Below are 18,956 nucleotides of genomic sequence, written 5' to 3' on the forward strand. Positions count from 1 at the left end.
GTCCATAATTCCATCTATTTTAATTAAATCTCCTACAGTATCGTTTCCAAAACAACCCCAAACCATTATGCCACCCTCTTTGTGTTCAACTGTTGGTCGAATGCAATTTGGTTGCATTCGTTCTTCTTCACGATGCCTTACAAACATGCGACGTTTGGTCCCAAAAATGTCAAATTTTGATTCATCAGTCCATAGTACACTTTTTCAATCTGCGATTGACCAATGCTGATGTTTGCGAGCCCATTCTAATCGTAGTATTTTACTTTTGGGTCTAAGAAGAGGTTTCTTTGCTGCGACACGTCCGCATAAGCCAGCTTTACGCAAACGCCGTTTTATTGTTGAAGTTGAAACTTTTTCTGAAACTGGGAATAATTTACACTTCAGTTATGCAGGTGTATCGAATCTATTTTCTAAACTTGTAACATTAATTTCTCGATCATCTCGATTTGATGTAATCTTTGGCCTTCTGGAACGTGTACGATTAACGTAGAGTCCTGTTTCATTGAACCTTTTAATTGTAGAATGAATGCTTGCTAATGAAACGTTTTCTAATGCGGCGATTTCGTCTATAGTGTGACCTGCTTTTCTTAAAGATACTATAGCTGCACGTTTTTCAGTTGATATTTCTTTTCTAGGAGACATATTTATAACGTTGCTTCAAATAAAATAATTTAGTAGTAAAAAAATTAGTCAATGAAATTTTATAATACATTCTTCAAATTAACAAAAATATCGTTTCGTTTGTAAGAACAAACAAATTTTCGATGAAATGTGACTGTTCGGTCTTAAGCGAAACGCCATCTGTTGTAACTGTTTCGAACTAGCCAGTTGCTCTTGAACTCTTGTTTGAGCCAGTCGGGGCTACCATTGAAATAGTGCAATGATTTTGGTTAGATTATTTACAATTGTTAAATAAAGTATTGTTTGTTAAACTTCTAGTATCCAATAAACCAGCGCATTGTGTGCAATCGTTTACAGTGACATCTATGAGATATTGTTTTAATTATATTCATAATAAATTCTTTGTAATAACAATAATTACAATAATGAATAAGAATATTTGTTTTATAATAAATATTAATTATTTGAAAACATAGAAAACATTAAAATTAAAAAATTCTTTGGTAAAAGATGTGTAGACCAAAAGACTGCATGTGTGGAATGCTCAAAAATCGAGAAAAGTACACATGTTTTTCAAAATTCTATAACTTCGTAAAAAAAAATCAAATCAATCTGCAATTTTGAGGGCTTACATAGAACGGTTCAAATAACTATTTTCCATTAACAGAAAGTACAAAAATATTTTTTTGCAAGTTTGGCAAGTGTTCAAACTTAACAAATTTTTTTCCCATAAAAACAACCCATTATGAAAAGCTGGATTCAGTTCGCAAAAAACAAAGTATTGCAATTTGATCATATGTAACTAACTGTAGAGGGTTCACTTTAGAACATATCAAATTTTCATGCAATTTGAATGATTTTTCGCAGTTCTATGAACACTTGAAATCAGACCTTTTCTTTGTAGATTTCAAAATTTTCGCAAACTTTTGACCGGTAGTGTATATATATATGTGTGTGTGTTATGTATCCATCTGTTTGGTATTCAGGAGAATATTATTGCTCCCGCAATTATTTTTTTATTGAAAAACTTCTTTGTAAAGCAAATGCACGGAAAATATACCACCAGAAGAGACTATGCCATCAGAAAAATTTCTATCAAATTTATAATGCAAAAATTATTAGTTTATTTTTTCTGACTAATTCTGTAAAAAAGCATTATCAAATAATTATTATCACTATAAAACATACATTTTTAATTGCTAGGATTTTAACAGTGCCACATGAATTATAGTTGGGTATAAAATCAGTTGCTTGCTGTAGTCTACTTCGAAATTAAATTAAAACATCCTACATCTACGTAATTCTATAATAAAAAATAATAAATAGTTAAATTATTTAAAATTAACTAATATGGCATGCATGTGATTAATTACAATTTATCAAAAAATTTAAAGATGTACGAGTTAAAATATGCATTTTTATTTAATTAATTATTTCTGCAAATTTTAAAAATTTTAAATATAAACCTATTGCCAAATGTATTTTTTGCAAATATTTATGAGAAATTGATTAAATTTTAAATAATAAACTATGACTAAATTTTAAAAACTTGTTATATTTAAGCAGTAAAAAAATAAAGTTTATGAAATAACAAGAATTATCTAATCAAGCAGGATAAATAATATTTTGAAAATATTTAACTTTACAAAGTTAAGCAGAAATTTTTATCAACAGAATAAACGAAAAAATTACCTTTAGAAATGAAGTGATGAAATGACGAAAAGATTACCTTTAGAATTGAAGTGATGAAATGACGAAAAGATTACCTTTAGAAATGAAGTGATGAAATGACGAAAAGATTACCTTTAGAAATGAAGTGATGAAATGACGAAAAGATTACATTCAGTGAACGCATTAAAAATTTCAAATTAACATCTAAGCAACAAAGAAAAAAATGCTCTTGAAATTTATCGATAGATTCAATTTTAATTTTTTTTAGTTTAAATATTAATTTGTGATTTCTAATGTGTATATTTTTTTCTCCTCTGAAAGAGACAAAACTTTAAGAAAAAAAAAATTGACAAAAAAAGAGATGAATACCGATTATAAACGCACCTGAGTTTCATTAATCAAAGTGGCTTTCTTGTTTTTCAGCCCATCTGTCTGAATGATGATTCAACAGAACGTCGGTTAGCTTTTTAGTCTGGACTTAAATCATGGACACTGTTCGAAAGACGCAATTTTTAGAAAATGCACACAGATCAAAATGAAATAATTTTGATTCCGTATTTAAACTTCTCTTGTGAAAATTGTACTTTTTTCAAGAGAATAAACTAGAGCCGCGATGGCTCAGGGGATAGAGCGTTCACCTTCCAATGAAGTAAAGTTTTTATACTTAACCGGGTTCAGCTGTGCAACGGCGGATATATATATATATATATATATATATATATATATATATATATATATATATATATATATATATATATATATATATAAAAAGAGAATAAACTAATATTCAGAGAAATTCGTAATATGATGTCTGCCATTTGCCAAAATTCTATTATACGCTTTTTAAAAAACGAAAAAATCACTCTATTTTGAAAAGATATTAAAAATCAACAGTTCTTTTTTCAAAGTTTTGGCACGAGTGTAACGGTGGTATTAAAAACTTACGCTGTAAGAATTTAGATCTTTTAAAACCACTTCAATTTTAGTTTTCTAAATCGAAAGAACCGCAAGAAAAGTTTCCTTAGTAATGTACCCAAATACCTCAACTGCGTAAAATTGTATTTTAATAATAGAAGATTTTTTTAGCCACAGATTTATCCGAATTGGATTTGCAAATAGAAAAATATGAATTTAGTTAACAAAGAAATTTTTAATCATAACACGCAATTAATCATAACATTAGTTGGATATCCATAGTTCTTCATAAAAATTTTTTACGAGTACGTCAGCTTGTTTTTTCAATTAATAAACATTACTACAAATTCTTTTAATTCCATTCATTTGATTAAAAATGTTATTTGAATAACTGCTATCAGAAACATTAAAATTCCATGCAATGAGTTTATTTATATCAAATTTAAAATCGTATAAATTAACAATGCGGATATTTTATATAATACTAGATTATATTATACTTAAATGCAAAAAATTTAAAGTGAATATTATCTGTATGATCATGAAGGAAGATTAATTCTTCGGGATAAATATTTGTACCGTTAATGTTAGGGTATTAAATAAAAAACAAAACAAAAAAAAAAAACGAAAGAGATTGACAACTACAAATTACAATATAAAAGGTGGCACTTGATTAAAAAGTTATAGTGAATGCTAGAAAATCTTCGACATCAGAAATCGTGATAGAATTACTTATTTTTGGTTAATAAATTCTAAAATAGGTTGATTAGTGTGAAATAATTAAAAAAGAAAACCCCTTTCTTTAATAATATTGCTAATAATTTTCTTTAAGCGAGAGAAAATGGTGCTTGTTTAGGTAAGAAATAGACACACAAGTGATTGTTGTAAATCTATAGGAATTTTTATAAAATTTATATATATATATATATATATATATATATATATATATATATATATATATATATATATATATATATATATATATATATATATATAAAATTAAACAAATATATATATACTAAGAGGCTTCGCCCCCTGCTCGCTGGCGCTCACCAGCCCCCGGAACTGCTTTCACAGTTCATTTCGGATTGCTTTGCAATCCAATGCTCGCTTTGCTCGCTCATTGGGTACGTTCTTAACGTCTAGTTTTTGTATACTTTTTTAAATACTTAAGTTCCGAAAACTTTTCACTGTAGAAAATTCTAAACCTGTGCATTTCAATATTAATTTGAAATTGCAAACAGTTCACATATTTTTCTTAATCACACTATTCTAAATTTCAGTTGTTGAGAAAAGTAACTGTTGTAAGTTTTGTTTTAAAGTCTTTCCCACCAGAGGGCTAAAGCCATGTGTTGTAAAACAATATGAAATAGTAGTCTGCCACTGAACGCCAGATGTAAAGCATCGGCTTTGATGAAAATAATTTTGTATTTTTAATTCTCTGAAGGGCGCCACCTTAATAATATGGAATTTGTAAAATAAATGTATATATTTTTGATTGTTGATGAAGCCCATCATTTTGTGTTTTCATCAGTGTTCAGAAGCAGAACAACTATAAGCTTTTTATTTTATCACAAAAAAATAAAATGTATAAAAAACAAAGAAAAGAGTTAGAAAATGAGTATAGTCATAGAAAAAGTTAAAATTATAATATAGTATCTGTCAGTTAAAGTAAAACTTTTTGTTTAAGTCATTGCTAACAATTCAAATTTCTCCGAGGCAATTCTAAAGTATAAATTAAGGTAGTATTGTTAAGTTGAAACACAATATTTTTAGTTTTGATGTCAACAATACAATTAAATTTTTCACAAAAACGATTGTTTCCATTGTTAAGTTCAATGTCAACAATTCAAATTTTTCTGAGGCAACTCTTAACCTCTAAATATTATTTTTTTTATGCACACATTTCTAAATGTCAGTATTCAACCACCAAACAACTTAAAGTCCTCAAATTTAGCATGAAGTTGTAAAATGTAATGAAAGAGGGTCATAGCAATAATGAAAGTAGAAGTAAAGTTAGTACTGTAAAATTAAAACAATATTTTTAATCAATGAGCCAAGTTCTTCAAGAAGCAGTTGTAGAAGTAGGTTTTTTATTTAAAACTTTTATAGAATTTCTTTAAGAACACAATTGTTAATTTGGCATTTAGCGATACAACACTTTTAGAATTGAAGGATTTGTTACGTGAAGCGCTCAGGTATCATAATTTTGATCTAGTTACGCTTCTATGTCATTTTGATTTATGTTGCTAAGTTAACTTTCAAAAAATTCTATGGCTGGCAACAGCATTTTTATTTTTTAAGTTGTTTATTTTTATTTCTTTTAGAATTCGTTATTTTTTTAGCGAAATGTTTTTTAACCTAACAGAATTTTTGCCGACTGTTTTCTCTATGAATGAAGAAAATAAAGTATTTTTAACTGTTGTGAAAAAAATCTTATTTAGTTGTACAAAGTACTTCAGCCAAAATTTGGGAGCCACGTAAGAGAATTATATATAATAGATATATGTATATATATATATATATATATATATATATATATATATATATATATATATATATATATATATATATATATATATATATATATATATATATATATATATATATATATATATATATATATATATATATATATATATATATATATATATATATATATATATATATATATATATATATATATATATATTTGTTTAATTTTCGAAGAGTGGCATTCTTGCTTGCTATAACTCTCTATCTAACGATAGCAAATTAAAAAATTAAAAATCATACGTGTGAAAAAAAAATTCCAATTACAGAGAAAAAAAGTGCAGTAGTTGAAAAAAATATTTAGCATTCGTTTTTGAAAGCTATATTTATTTTAAAGAAATAGTTAAAAACTCAGAATGCCAATATTATTCATACATTTTGATTAATTTTGTCATAGTTTATTAATTTCAATATAGAACTAACAAAATAAAAAGCAAAGCACCGTCGCTATAGCCAGTTGAGGAAAGAGATTTGTACCTCAAGAATTTTATGTATGTATAAGAGATAGAACTTGGAAAATTTGCTATGATTGAAATATAATTATTAGGTGGATAAAAAATGTCTGGTAGGAAAGACCCCAGGAAGAAACGCCCTTTTTACCGGTACCGTTTTATTCCCTACGCATATGTACCGGTACCGTTAATTTTCCCAACGCATACTACGTTTACTACGAATTTTACCGGTACCGTTAAAATTCCCTACGCATATGCGTAGGGAATTTTCATGTGAGGCATTCTCTGCGGCAAGCATACTTCTCTAGCGAGTTTTATGGCTATGATCCAAGTTTGATAGTTAAGGTAACTTTTTAAGAGCGGGTTATTTAAAATGTTTCTATTCCTTTAATTATTCAGGATCTGTTATTTTTTATTCTACAGTCTTAACTTATTAGACTCACTATAAGAGTCTTTGTAAAGAGTATATATATAAAAAATTTTTTTGTCACTAATTTAATATATATATAATTTAGATTCGCTAATTAAGGTAAGATGGAGGGGATATTGAGTGGAACTTCCTCTTTAGGAGGTGTAAAAGTGTTTATTTTTGTGACAGATTTTTTTAAATACTTTTTTTTTATTTATAGAAGGAGCAAAAACGATTCCTTACATCATGAAACTTTTTCTCGCTTTCTTAATAGGTACGATTCAGATTTGTGAATTGAGGTTAAAAGGGAGAGGATACTGAGTGCGACTTATTTCTTAAGGAGGGGTTTTTAATGTAAAATGTTTTTATTTATTTATGAAATATACGTTATATTTTATGTAATTTTTTGAAAAAGGGACTGAAATTATTTCTTGCATTATGAAAGCTTTTCTCGCTTTTTTAACAGATATGATTCTGATTCCCTAATTGAGGCAAAGGTAATGGAGCAGACCTTCACGCTCGAACCTTGTCCGGACAAAACTTCGCGAGAGCAAAGATTCGCGTGAACATAACTTCGACAGGACAAAACTTCAAGTAGTCATTAATGATTAGCAATAAATTATAATTAATTTATGCATTGATTTTAATAGAAAAAATTTATCTGTTATATAATTTTAATAAATTCAAATTCATAATTGTATTAGAATAATCCCGATAAGTAACTAACATTAAACGTTATTTATAATTTATTATTGAAATGGAACAATAATTATGATATTTCTGTCTTTAATACAATTAAAATATACAATAAAGCAAAATTATTTATTGCATATTTCATGTTCTTTTTCGTCCTTTTACCTTCCAATTTTTTATTCGGATTTTGCTCACAAATTTGGCTTCTATATCAATATTACTTGAATTTTTTTACGCAATCAAATGCCAGATTATAATTTGCTTAGTTTTATTCTACATATTGCAAATAGTTTTTTAATTAACTAGTTTTGTTAGCTATTATTATTTTTTTCTATTTAAGATTAAATAATAAATTACACAGTCAAATACTAAACGACTCATTAAATAAAATATATTAAAATCAAATTCTATGGTAATTAATTGATTTAAATTAAATGAACTTTAACTTTGAAAGGAATCTTAATTTCCTATTCAAAGTTAATTTTTTTGAATTCCATGATTTTTAGTTTAATTACTTTACTATTTTTCTCGTGCTTAATTTGCAAAAAAAAAATTTTTTTTCCACAGTCAAATAATAATTAATTTTCTGACAATATGCCATGAAAAGATTTTCCCCAGGCCCTCTTCTCAAAAGTATTCAGGATGAATGTCATTTTACCAGTAAGTATTGTTGTTTTGGAATTCTGCAATAGAAAAAGTAGATAAGAAACCATTCCTTTGATAGTTAGTAAGGTGTGGTTATTCAAGGAAGTCAACAATTCATATCGGACATTGATGAATGGGCAACATATGCACTTAAGAATGAACTGCTCTGAAATGTACGGGGGTCAATCTTATGAGTTCAAGGATGCCCAAGAAAAGAAATATAGTTTAGTGTATTCAGAGTAGGTGTTTAAAACTGTAAGTATGGAAAGTTATGGTAGTGGAAATGATAATGGTAAGTACTTATAACCATTCTATATATAGTTAACTGAATTATAATAAAATACTTATAAATAATTTTTAATGTGAAGATTTATTTTCCGTAATAAAATTTACTGAATTGTTTTTTGCGAATTAGATAAGTATTTCCTTATGAACTTTTGAAAAAGAGCTTTTTTCGATTTTTTTTCCATATAAATCTGAGATGTTGTTTCTCTCTTATATATATATATATAAATAGGAAGTAAATAAAAAATTTCCGAAATAAAAACTCATTACATGTGTGTTTAAATATAATAGTATTACATATAGACTCGTGCAAAGCATGTCATTATTAAAACACTACAATGAATCTAATAATTTTTTCTAACTATTATAATATACTAATATTATACCTGATATGATAAATATTCTATATTTATTGTCTAATTAATCCTATCGTTGAATTCAGTATTAGTTTTTGTGCTGATTTAGTATTTATCATTAAAGCATTTTTTTTTGCTTAATTATTTATTATTAATTTCGTTGTTTTAACATCGTGATTTATATTTATTTTTTTTATCTATTAATCCATCTTATTTATAATTAGTTTTTTTTTATTATGTTACAGAAAATCTTGACTTATAGCATTTTTATTAGTTTTTCCGGGTTTTTTTTTTTTCTGTTCTTGCAAACGTTCATGAATTGATGAAGTACGATTTTACTTCGATACAATGTAGATTATTGGGTAGTATTTTTACTATTCTTTAGAATGACTTAGTTTTTGAAAAGTTGCTTTTTTATTTATTAGTTTGTTTATTTTTTATTAATAATTTCGCCGCTTATTTTTTGTAATCTTGCAACTTTGTTTCATATTTTGGGATAATTTATTTCATTTTTTAACAAAGACTAAAATACTACGATAAAGATAATATATATATATAATATCCTTTATTCGTTTTTTTGCTTGTACTTTGATTTGTCAGTTTCTTTTTAGGGTGATTTGATATTTGGTGATAAAAATGGTAGACGGAAAAAAAGGTAAGTAAAAAAAGGTCCCGGTAAAAAAGGTTCTTCCATAGGGAAAATCTGTAGGAATATTTCCCCTCTCGCTTTCTGGACAGCATGAATGCTTCTCGCTGTTTCAATGAATATTCTTTTTATCTGTAATAATTCAGATTAGATCATTGAGGTAAGGAGAAGGGTAAGGGGGGGACTTATGGGCTGGTTGTATTACGCTTTTTTTAAAAAAAAATTTTATTTCATTTATTTATTCTTCTTTGATTATTTTTTAAAGCGGGAAGATACTATTTATATTTTTCAATAATGTTTTACTTTTTTTTTGTAATTTTTTTAAGTGAAAAATGTGTTATTTTCTATTTTAAATTATATTTTGTGAAGAAGTTGCTAATGTGAGGCTTAAAGTTGCCAATCGGGGAAGTTGGGAGGATTTATGCGTTGGATGTTTATTCGTGATTGGAGGTGGAAGTATTGGTCCTTTTTAATTAGAGTCGCGATATTTCTTTTCTTATGAGCTGGGTGTATTTAATTTCTTTTTTGTTTTTATTTTTCTAAGGGGAAGATTATTTTTTGAAAAGGGTGTTGTTATTCAGATTAGTCGATTGAGGAAGGTGGGCGGATTTCTGTGTCGGATGCTTATTCTTTAATTGAGGTGAAAGGAAAGTATTTGTCTTTTTTTAATTAGAGTCGCGGTATTTCTTTTTTATAAGCTGGGTATGTTTAATTTCTCTATTTATTTTATTTATTTATTTATTATGTTCAATAAATAAATAAACAATTTTATTGAGCATTTTCATATTTAATTAACTTTTTAAGAATAAATGCATGAGTAAGAAACAAAAGTTGGATTAAAAGCACTTTGAAAGCGCGCGACACGAAAAAAAACAAAAAAAAACATGCACTGAACAGCAAAAAGCGCTTCAATCTAATCTTCTCATTTCAAATATTTTCCCCTACAGAATTTTCCCTACACAGGTACCTTTTTTTCTGGGACCTTTTTTTCCGTACCTTTTTTTCCTAGAATCGATTAAAAAAAAGCCTTTTTTAAAGTTTTTTTTTTTTTTACATAATTTATTTTTATAGTAATACTTTATTACAATTTTATTTTCCTGTAATTAATATTCTAATCGATGCTAATGTATTAGATGTTTAAACTGTTTATTGCATTTTTGCGTTCAAAAATATTCTTACATTAATTAGGATTTAATTTTGATTGCACACAGATTATTTATTTGTATTATTTTTTTAAATAACTTCATAACTATAAAAATTTTTTTTACATATTTTTTTTAACCCCTTAACTGCCGAGTAAAATTTACGTGATTCACTCCCCAGTGCCACCGTTTTTCGCTCAAGTGAACTTTCTTACGCGGTGTTTTGGTGGGGTAAAATGATGCACGCGTTGCAATTTAAAAACAGTTTACTTTTACAAGACAAGAAAAAGGAAAGAAAGAAAATACAAAATTTAAATTAAATAATAAAAATACAATATAAAAGATGTTAAAACTTAGCTGTCGTATGATAAATCCTGAAACATGGTTGTACACATAAACCAACATCACATTCATTGCACTGATAGCGGGATTCACGATGAATTTTTTTTTGTTGAACAAACAGCACATTTTCGCGATGCATTTGAAGACGTTGATGGAAAGAATAAAAAGCACCAAATACATACGGGAAATGAAATCGAATAAAGAATAAACCCGGCCTTACTCAAAAAGAGACAAGCAAACGATTAATACGATATCACTTTTCCATAACATCCTTTACCCATTCCCCCTCCTCCGAAATTAGTAATATATTTGCAAAGCAAACACTTTCAAGGTCATTTTACTGCATTCTGAAGTAGGGGTGTAGTTCTATTTATAGCAGCGCAATGCAAAGCATCGTACTTCGGGAAAGCGTATATATACGCCTACGGCAGTTAACACATCGTCTGGCCGAGACGTATATATACGCCCGCTGCAGTTAAGGGGTTAATTGCTCTGTAAATTCCTTTAGCCTTATTTACCCTTTCATGGATTCATTGCAATTATCAGATCTGATATTAAGTTAAAGATGAATGTGAAGTTCTTTATAAGTTTGATATTATTGCTGCTACTGAATTAAAGTACAAAAATTCCAGTATGTTTTATTTAAAATGACTGAAAATATGAATTTTACTTTGCATTTTTTTTTTGTAAATATTGTTTTTTATTGTAAAATTTTTTTTTGTTCAGAACTTCATTTTCAACAGCAGCTTATTTTATTTGTTTATAATGGTGAGTCAACATGGGTACCACTGTAAAAAAAAAATTCAAGACTGAACTTATTTTCTGACCAATTAACCCGGTCTGTTATTAAGCAGAATATTTCAGAAAATTATAGATCCCCCACCATGAGAATGGTCTATGTATTATGTAATTAACTTGATTATTTTTTCTAAATTTTGCTTTTTATTTTATTTTATTAACTTATTTCTTACAACGAACAAATAAAAAATTACAGATAAACCTTGTATATCTTTTTACTCTAATTACTAAATTCTAAATTTTTCATAGAGTCACTGATACCTCTATCTTTCACTGCATCATTAATGTTTTCGCCTAAATAATTTTTTTAAAACATAATCTTCGTTTAACTTTGCCCTGCATTTCAAAATATTGAGAAAAATAATTTAAACTCAAGTAGATTCTGATTTAAAAATACAAATATTATTTACACAAGTTAAGTCAATAACACTCAATATAAAAATAACAATATTTAAAAAAAAGAAGCAATTATTTTTTCTATTTATTTTAACTGAATTTTTTTTCTGAAAAATTAATTTAAAAAATAAAATAGAAATATATATTGAATGAAGGTCTAAATTCAATAATCTGGATCCTTCCTTAAGACTGATTTCAGTCCTCAGGACTGAAGAGTGGCACCCACGTGAGCCAGATACTTAATAAGTTTATTTTCAAGATTAATATTAATTTTTTTTATCTGAAAATAGTTATTCTAATCATCAACTCGAGAAAGAAAGACATATTTGAAAAATTTTAGTTGTTTCCCTAGGTCTTTTAAAGGCATGTGCAAAATTTTAAATATATTTTTAGAGAACTAAGAAATATTGAGATAAAGGAAAAAAACATTGTTTGATTTTTTTTAGTTTTTCAATTCAAACTGTAGCCTTTTTCCTCAGAAAATTGTAGTTATGCATTTGATAATAATAATTATTATTAGTGATAAAAATAAACTTATACATAATTATTCATTTAAATTATGCGAAGAATGCTAAGGTATTTGCCCGTTTTATAAAATACAATGCCCTTTTTTAAACTTGCTGCCCTTTTTATAAACCATAGTGCCCTTTTCAATTCAATGAACTTACTAAAATTTTTTTTAAAAAAAGCAGATGTATGACCTCATTTTATTCGAAACATAATTTTATAAAACTCAACATTCGTTAAATATAATGTTTTATTCGAATGTCTTTGCTAAATTACGAGTAAATTTTCAGATCACTTAAAAAGAAACATCGTATTTCATAATTAAAAAAAAAAGATTAACTTTCGGCTCTCGGCGGAAACAATATTAATGAAATTTTACGCCACGCATGCGTAAATTCCTCGTACGTTAACCACATTTAAATATTTCTACACTAAATCATTTTGTAAAAAGTATTTAATTTTATTTTATCTCGTCTTCTACTAAATAAAAACAGTTAAAATTTTAATTTTGCTATAGAAAAATACTTGGGGTTATATGGTGTATAAAAATTTATACCTCATAATTCAAAATTTTTTCATCCACAATTAAATTAATTAATAAATAATTATTAAAAATTTTTGCTTAAGTGAAATTATCTTTCAGTAGATGGGTTTCATAAGTGAGTGAAAGTTTGCTCATTTAATTATTAAGATATTACTAAAAACACAACAGGGGAAATTAATATTAAGGGGAACAAAATTTCATCCACTCTCCAAACCAAAACTATTAGGGTCACAATTTCCAAATCGCAACTACCCCATATATTTTGCAGGTCTAGAATCCAAATATATGTAAAAATAATTTATGTTTATTCATGTTTGAGGTTACCCGTAGAAACCATTAAGATTGCATACGTGAAAATCCAACCATTAGGAAGAAAGTTATTTAGGTTTTTTTTTTCTTTTTTTTTGCACACTATGCAATGCGCAAAAAATAATGTAAAACGAATCATACTGAATAACTTATTAGTAGTTCAAGGGAGTGAACTTAAATATGCTATTCAATTAGTGCAGGCTATATTTATAGTGACGAAATCAGACACTAAAACGTATTTTTTCTGAATTTCTTAAAAAATCATGTACTTCTGAATACAAATGCGCATAGTTCATTGAATTCAATTTCTTTTTTTTTTTTAAATTATTAAGATGTATTAATAGCCTTTAGTCTAACTAAATACGATTAATAAGATTTCTTAATGCTTATCACTCTTATTGAAATGTTCATAGCTAAAAACTAAAATCTTTCATCATACTGCAAGTTCAAACAAAATATAGATGTCTTACTTATCAATATATGACAACTCATGTTTTGTGCCACCTGCAAATACCAGTTGATTGAACTACACGAAATTACCATTGCGCGATACCACAAAGAAGTAATTAATAATTGGTATTCAATAATGTATTCAATAACCGATTCTTGAAAAATATCTTAAGTTAAAAAAAGTATACAAAGTTGTGTTTAAAAGCAAAAAATTGCTAAAGTGCATTAGACATAGCCTAAGTATTGTAAACAATGCTTCATTTCTCCTTAACTAGTAACATGTAGATTAAATGTATGACCTAGGATCGTGATTAATTATGTATGCATTACGTTCTTTGAACTGTTTTCATTCGAATCTTTAGTTCAAAACTAAATTTCGAATTGTATTTTACAGGTGGCGTCAGTAAGGAAAAAAGATCTGGAAGCTGGACACAAACTTTTAAAACAGAATCGACTGAAATCGACTTCATAAACAATTTTCCTGAACCTCCTTCTCTGCAGCATATTGCAGTAGTGTCGATTGCAATTGGGCTATGGACGGCGCCTGACATAAGGAATGAAATGACATCTTCTTTCTTATCTTCTTTCTCAAACTATAGCGGATATACGGCTGAGTTGGAGAGAAGAATATTAAAAAAATTGTCCAATAGCTCTTTACCCTCATCGCTGAAGACCGAAATCTCATACGTCATTCGACCCATTAAGTTGCAGTTGCATAAATTGTTTCGTATTTACCGTAAGTGGACAAGAAATCTCTGTGAGTATTACATGAAGCGTGGTACAATTTATTGGACAGTTGAGGGAACAGTTGATACAGTGAAATTACTTACGGAACTATTCGATCATGGCAGCTTGAGAAATTTAGATATTTGTGATGTGTATAGAACAGTCTGCTGTCACTTTTTAGGGGAATATGCTTCAATTTTGTGGGAGAAAGTTCCAGAACAATTTAGAAACAACCTTAGAATGCACTGCGGTAATTTGTCAATATATTGGACATGTGTCTTCGAGAATAATTTAGGGTGTTTACTAACTAGACTACTAGATTTTGAAAACATATACGATGATAAGTTTAGTATTGATATAAATATGATTGCTTGCTCGATTCAAAGTGGTAACATAGTTGCCCTCAAGTATTTCTGGAAGAAATTGTCGGAGCAGGAGAAAAACGATCATTTGAGTAAGTGGCTTTTGCAAGCTACTCGATATCTACGTTTTCTAGATCAAGACCCTTCCGACTCTCCGTTTTCCGTCAATTTTTGTTATTTAGATGTTTTATGTTTTTTATTATCTCATGTCCATCGTAAAACTCAAATAACCGAATTTTTTCGGAATCTTTCTCACGTAATAGTGCTTTTGTTCGACAGTTGGCCATGTCAAAGAATATTTTTGTCCATTTTTTTTAAGGTATTGGATGATCTTCAAGAAGACATTTATTCACTTATAATGCTGCAAATTAGTTCTAAGATGAGTAAAATGGGAAATGAAATGAAGATTTTTAAAGAAATATGGAGTGCCAGTCCATTAAGTCTGAGACAATCCTTTCTGAAAAATAAATTTTTTTGCCGCGAAGTGTTATTGCAGTTGCTGAAATTAGAAAATCTGAACATGGCTGTTAGGATATTAAATGATGCTTCCAAAGAAGAGATTAAACTATTTATCTGCTATATGTTTGGTCGGCCTGAATTTCGTCATGCTATTTACCCAAGCAATCTGAATTTGCTTCATGTGTTATTATCAAAATCTACCTTGCCACCAGAATGTTATCCCCATAAAATCAACCTTACAGAGCAAAGAGAGCAAGATAGACTGATAATATCATGGCTTATTAGATTTAGCGATTGGCATATTTGTATTGAATGGATATGCGATGGCAACATCCAAGCAGCTGAGTCCTTCTTAAGATGGGTTTATCAATCGGTGCGAATCGAAACATTTAAGAAAACAATATCATCTCCACATGTTATCTATTTGACATTAATATTTTTATCCAATTATGAGCGTGTGGACCAGTTTCTGAATTGGTATTTCCAGACGGGAGAGGAAATTCAACAATTTAAAGCAGACTTTTTACGAGTAAGTGGTAATTACTTTTTCAAGCGATTCATAGACATGCCATTCATTTTATCAAAAAGAGAAGGCGATGTGTTGCAAAAATTTATAAAATATAACTTGTCTTCTCTTGAAAACGTTGCAGAATTTCGACTTATTTGTCGTAGTTGCATAGAGTATGCACTGGGTAAAAGTTTTCTTGAAAGTGCCACCCTACTTTTGAATGCATCTTTCGATAATATCAATGAAGTAAAGCGATACAAAAACGAACTGATATTATCTGAGAAAGGAATTAAAAGGGATCTAATCTTAAAGCAATCACTAACTGATGCTGACTGGAATCATGTGAAGGAAATTGTCACGTGGTCGTCGCCTCTATCCCTAAATACAGTCACAGAATTAAAGTCACTAATTCTGGAGCAGAAGACTGGTCACTCTTTCCAAGATGAATTGAATCCACAGATATTAGCTCTGCTTGATTTACTGGAGAATGTTGTTGTTTTTGCGATCGAAAGCGAATGCATATAAAATCATATTCTCTGTCATATCACTATCAAACCATTAATTGTCTCATAATAAATATGTAACTCCATTTTTTAGTGTTAGTTGTTTAATGTTAATGAAACAATATCCGCTATATATTATTTGCCACAACTTCAATAATTAATTAATTTGTCAGAACATTATTTTTTTATTGTCGTTATACCTGAAGAAAAATCAGCAGTTTTACGTGATTTATTTTTCCTCACTATTCACAAAAACAGTCACCAGGAAGATATATATATATATACAGTCCCAGGCCAAATTATTAGACGTACTAAAAGATTGTACGTAAAATCTTAATTATATACCGCTTTATTTTTTTACATGACTGAAACCGGTTTGCACTTGTTTACGTTCGTGTATCAATGGGTTAAACTAGACGATATATAATATAAATTCGATGATTGGATAAATTAGATAATATAAATATGGAATCCTTATTATATCAGGTATTATATTCGTATATTATAATAATTAGGTAAAATTATTAGATACACTGAAGTTTTTTAATAATTACATGTTTTGCACGTGTTTATATGCTATACTTTTATATTTAAACATACATGTAACGGGTTTTTATTAAGGAGACTTTTTATATAGTTCCTATTTGTATTTATTTTTAACGTATTGCATTACAATGTTAACCAATTGATGCACGATCGCAAACAAGTGCAGGCAGGTTACATCTGCGTAAAAACAATAAAGTTGTATATTCCTTCTAATTTAAAAAAATATTAAAGCTTTGCTATCAAATTCTTTATTTAAAATACATTTTATGTTCAATTATTAAATGGATCAATCTGTAGTTACAAAATGCAGTATATAAACAGTGTTAAGTGATATGCATCGCTTCAGTTAGTTTTCCAACTTATGGTAGCATTTTAAAAGTTAATAGTTTATAACAGATGAGTTTAAAGTAAAGAAATTTGGTCACCACTTTTAACTTTTTTAAAGTAAATCATAGTTCTCTCTATTTTTAAACTAATTAATTGTCTCATAATAGTATAAAGAGAAGTTTTACTCAGGTTGTTTCGTTAATTCATAGGATATTATTCATAGTTGCTTTAATATTTGATGCTGCAATTTGTTCCATGCAAATAAATCCGCTATTTCACACATTTGCAATAGATATTACAAAGTGCTATGGAATTTTAAAAGAAAATAATTCTTAGTTTTATTACAAAATGGATTATTCATTTTGTGCTATTATTACCTTTTGTTACAATCAGTTAAAATTTATTTTTGTGACAATCAATGCGTGCTAGTAATAATAATAAGAAAAAAAACCAGGTGGTTTGAGTAACTTTATTAAATTCTATAACGTAGGATATTTAAAAAAGACAAACTAAATTGTTAAAAATTATTGGATAGAATTTTTTTGGAATATTTCCCTGGGATCAATAAAAGTATTTTGAATCGTTAGAATTAATTGATGATATAACTTAACTCAGAATTAAAATGAGTCAGAAATTAATTAGATATTTTGTTTCTGTACATATTATTTTATGTATCTGTAGTAAAATAAATTGCTTAATTTTTTGCAGGAAAACTGGGTTCATTCTGGAATTGGATGCCTATTATTGTACAGTTATTGTACGAAGTTATTATACAGTATTTATGTATTTGCTTGTATTTTGGGTTTGTTACATGGAAATAAAATAATACTCTTTTCTTAAGGTCATGTTTTATTTTAAATTTTAAGCATTTTACTCTTGCGAAAATTCTTGCTTTATTTATTTAAAATTATAGAAATTGATGCGTTATTTACAGGTACCCAGTATTTTTTTTTTTAAAAATTCTTTGATATATCTTGTTTATCTATTATTGAATATGAATAATATTGAATAAAATAGAAAGTTATTGAATAAAAAGTTATCTAATATTGAATAGAAAAATAATGACTGGGTTGTGGGTTTGTTTCTATCAAGAACAGCTAATAGTAGGTTTAGTATATGGGTCATTCTCACGAAAACTGTCATTTTTCAGTTCATAAAATCCCAAAAAAGTAAAGTGAATAAATAGCTCTGATACTTTTTATATTAATAGAAATATGTAATGGCATTATAAAGAAAGTATATATCCTATAAATTATACTTAATATTTAAATTAATTGATTTTTCAAATAATTAATTTATAATTAATTAATTTATAATTACTTAATTTATAATGATTAATAAATAATTAATTAATTTAATAAATAAATAAATTAATTTAATAAATAAATTAATAATTTAATAAATTAATTTATTAATTTTTTAATTTATTTTTCAAATTAATTAATAAGTTAATTAATTATTTTCACTATTTAAAAAGTGAGGGAATGACACTAATAGTGAGGGAATGATATTTTATTTTAATACATGTTTTTATCTAAGTTACATCTATCTAAAGTTTGAAAATGATAACATACTAAGTATATCTAATATTTATTATAATTTAGTCTTATATATTTAATAGTTTTTACAGGTTTGGGAAATAAAATTGGCTGGCACGATTGAGCAAAAAAAAAATTGATAATATACTCATCTTGAATCATTCCCTCACTTTATACACTAGTGAGGGAATTACGAATTCAATAAAATTTAAAAATAACAGTTAGGCCTAATTAATTTCTGAAGTCAATCGCATACAATTATATTCATACAAGA

The 18,956-nt window shown here is 27.4% G+C and overlaps 1 protein-coding gene across 4 annotated transcripts; it reads left to right on the top strand.

The window, feature by feature from the left end:
* Nucleotides 1–8,012: 8,012 nt before the first annotated feature.
* On the top strand, nucleotides 8,013–17,987 carry LOC122272142 (uncharacterized). Of its 4 annotated transcripts, none has more exons than XM_043055383.3 (3): nucleotides 8,013–8,230; nucleotides 9,191–9,234; nucleotides 14,108–16,357. In XM_043055383.3, the coding sequence occupies exons 2-3, from the start codon at nucleotides 9,216–9,218 to the stop codon at nucleotides 16,291–16,293; spliced, it is 2,205 nt and encodes a 734-aa protein (XP_042911317.1). In that variant the 5' UTR covers nucleotides 8,013–8,230; nucleotides 9,191–9,215; the 3' UTR covers nucleotides 16,294–16,357. The 4 variants fall into 4 exon arrangements, with proteins under 4 accessions (XP_042911317.1, XP_087006122.1, XP_042911320.2 ...); XM_087149996.1 differs by lacking the exon at nucleotides 9,191–9,234 and adding an exon at nucleotides 17,853–17,984 and having other exon boundaries at nucleotides 8,024–8,230; nucleotides 14,108–16,592; XM_043055386.3 differs by lacking the exon at nucleotides 9,191–9,234 and adding an exon at nucleotides 17,853–17,987 and having other exon boundaries at nucleotides 8,028–8,230; nucleotides 14,108–15,789.
* Nucleotides 17,988–18,956: the final 969 nt, after the last annotated feature.

This window comes from Parasteatoda tepidariorum, chromosome 8 (assembly GCF_982258835.1).
Source record: "Parasteatoda tepidariorum strain Cologne lab strain chromosome 8, Ptep-v5.0, whole genome shotgun sequence".
Classification (NCBI taxonomy): domain Eukaryota; kingdom Metazoa; phylum Arthropoda; class Arachnida; order Araneae; family Theridiidae; genus Parasteatoda; species Parasteatoda tepidariorum.

Coding starts and splice junctions, on each gene's coding strand:
- LOC122272142 (XM_087149996.1), top strand. CDS start 8,200: ATGGAAAGTTATGGTAGTGGAAATGATAATG. Junction 8,231..14,107: donor TGGTAGTGGAAATGATAATG/GTAAGTACTTAT, acceptor TGTATTTTACAG/GTGGCGTCAGTAAGGAAAAA.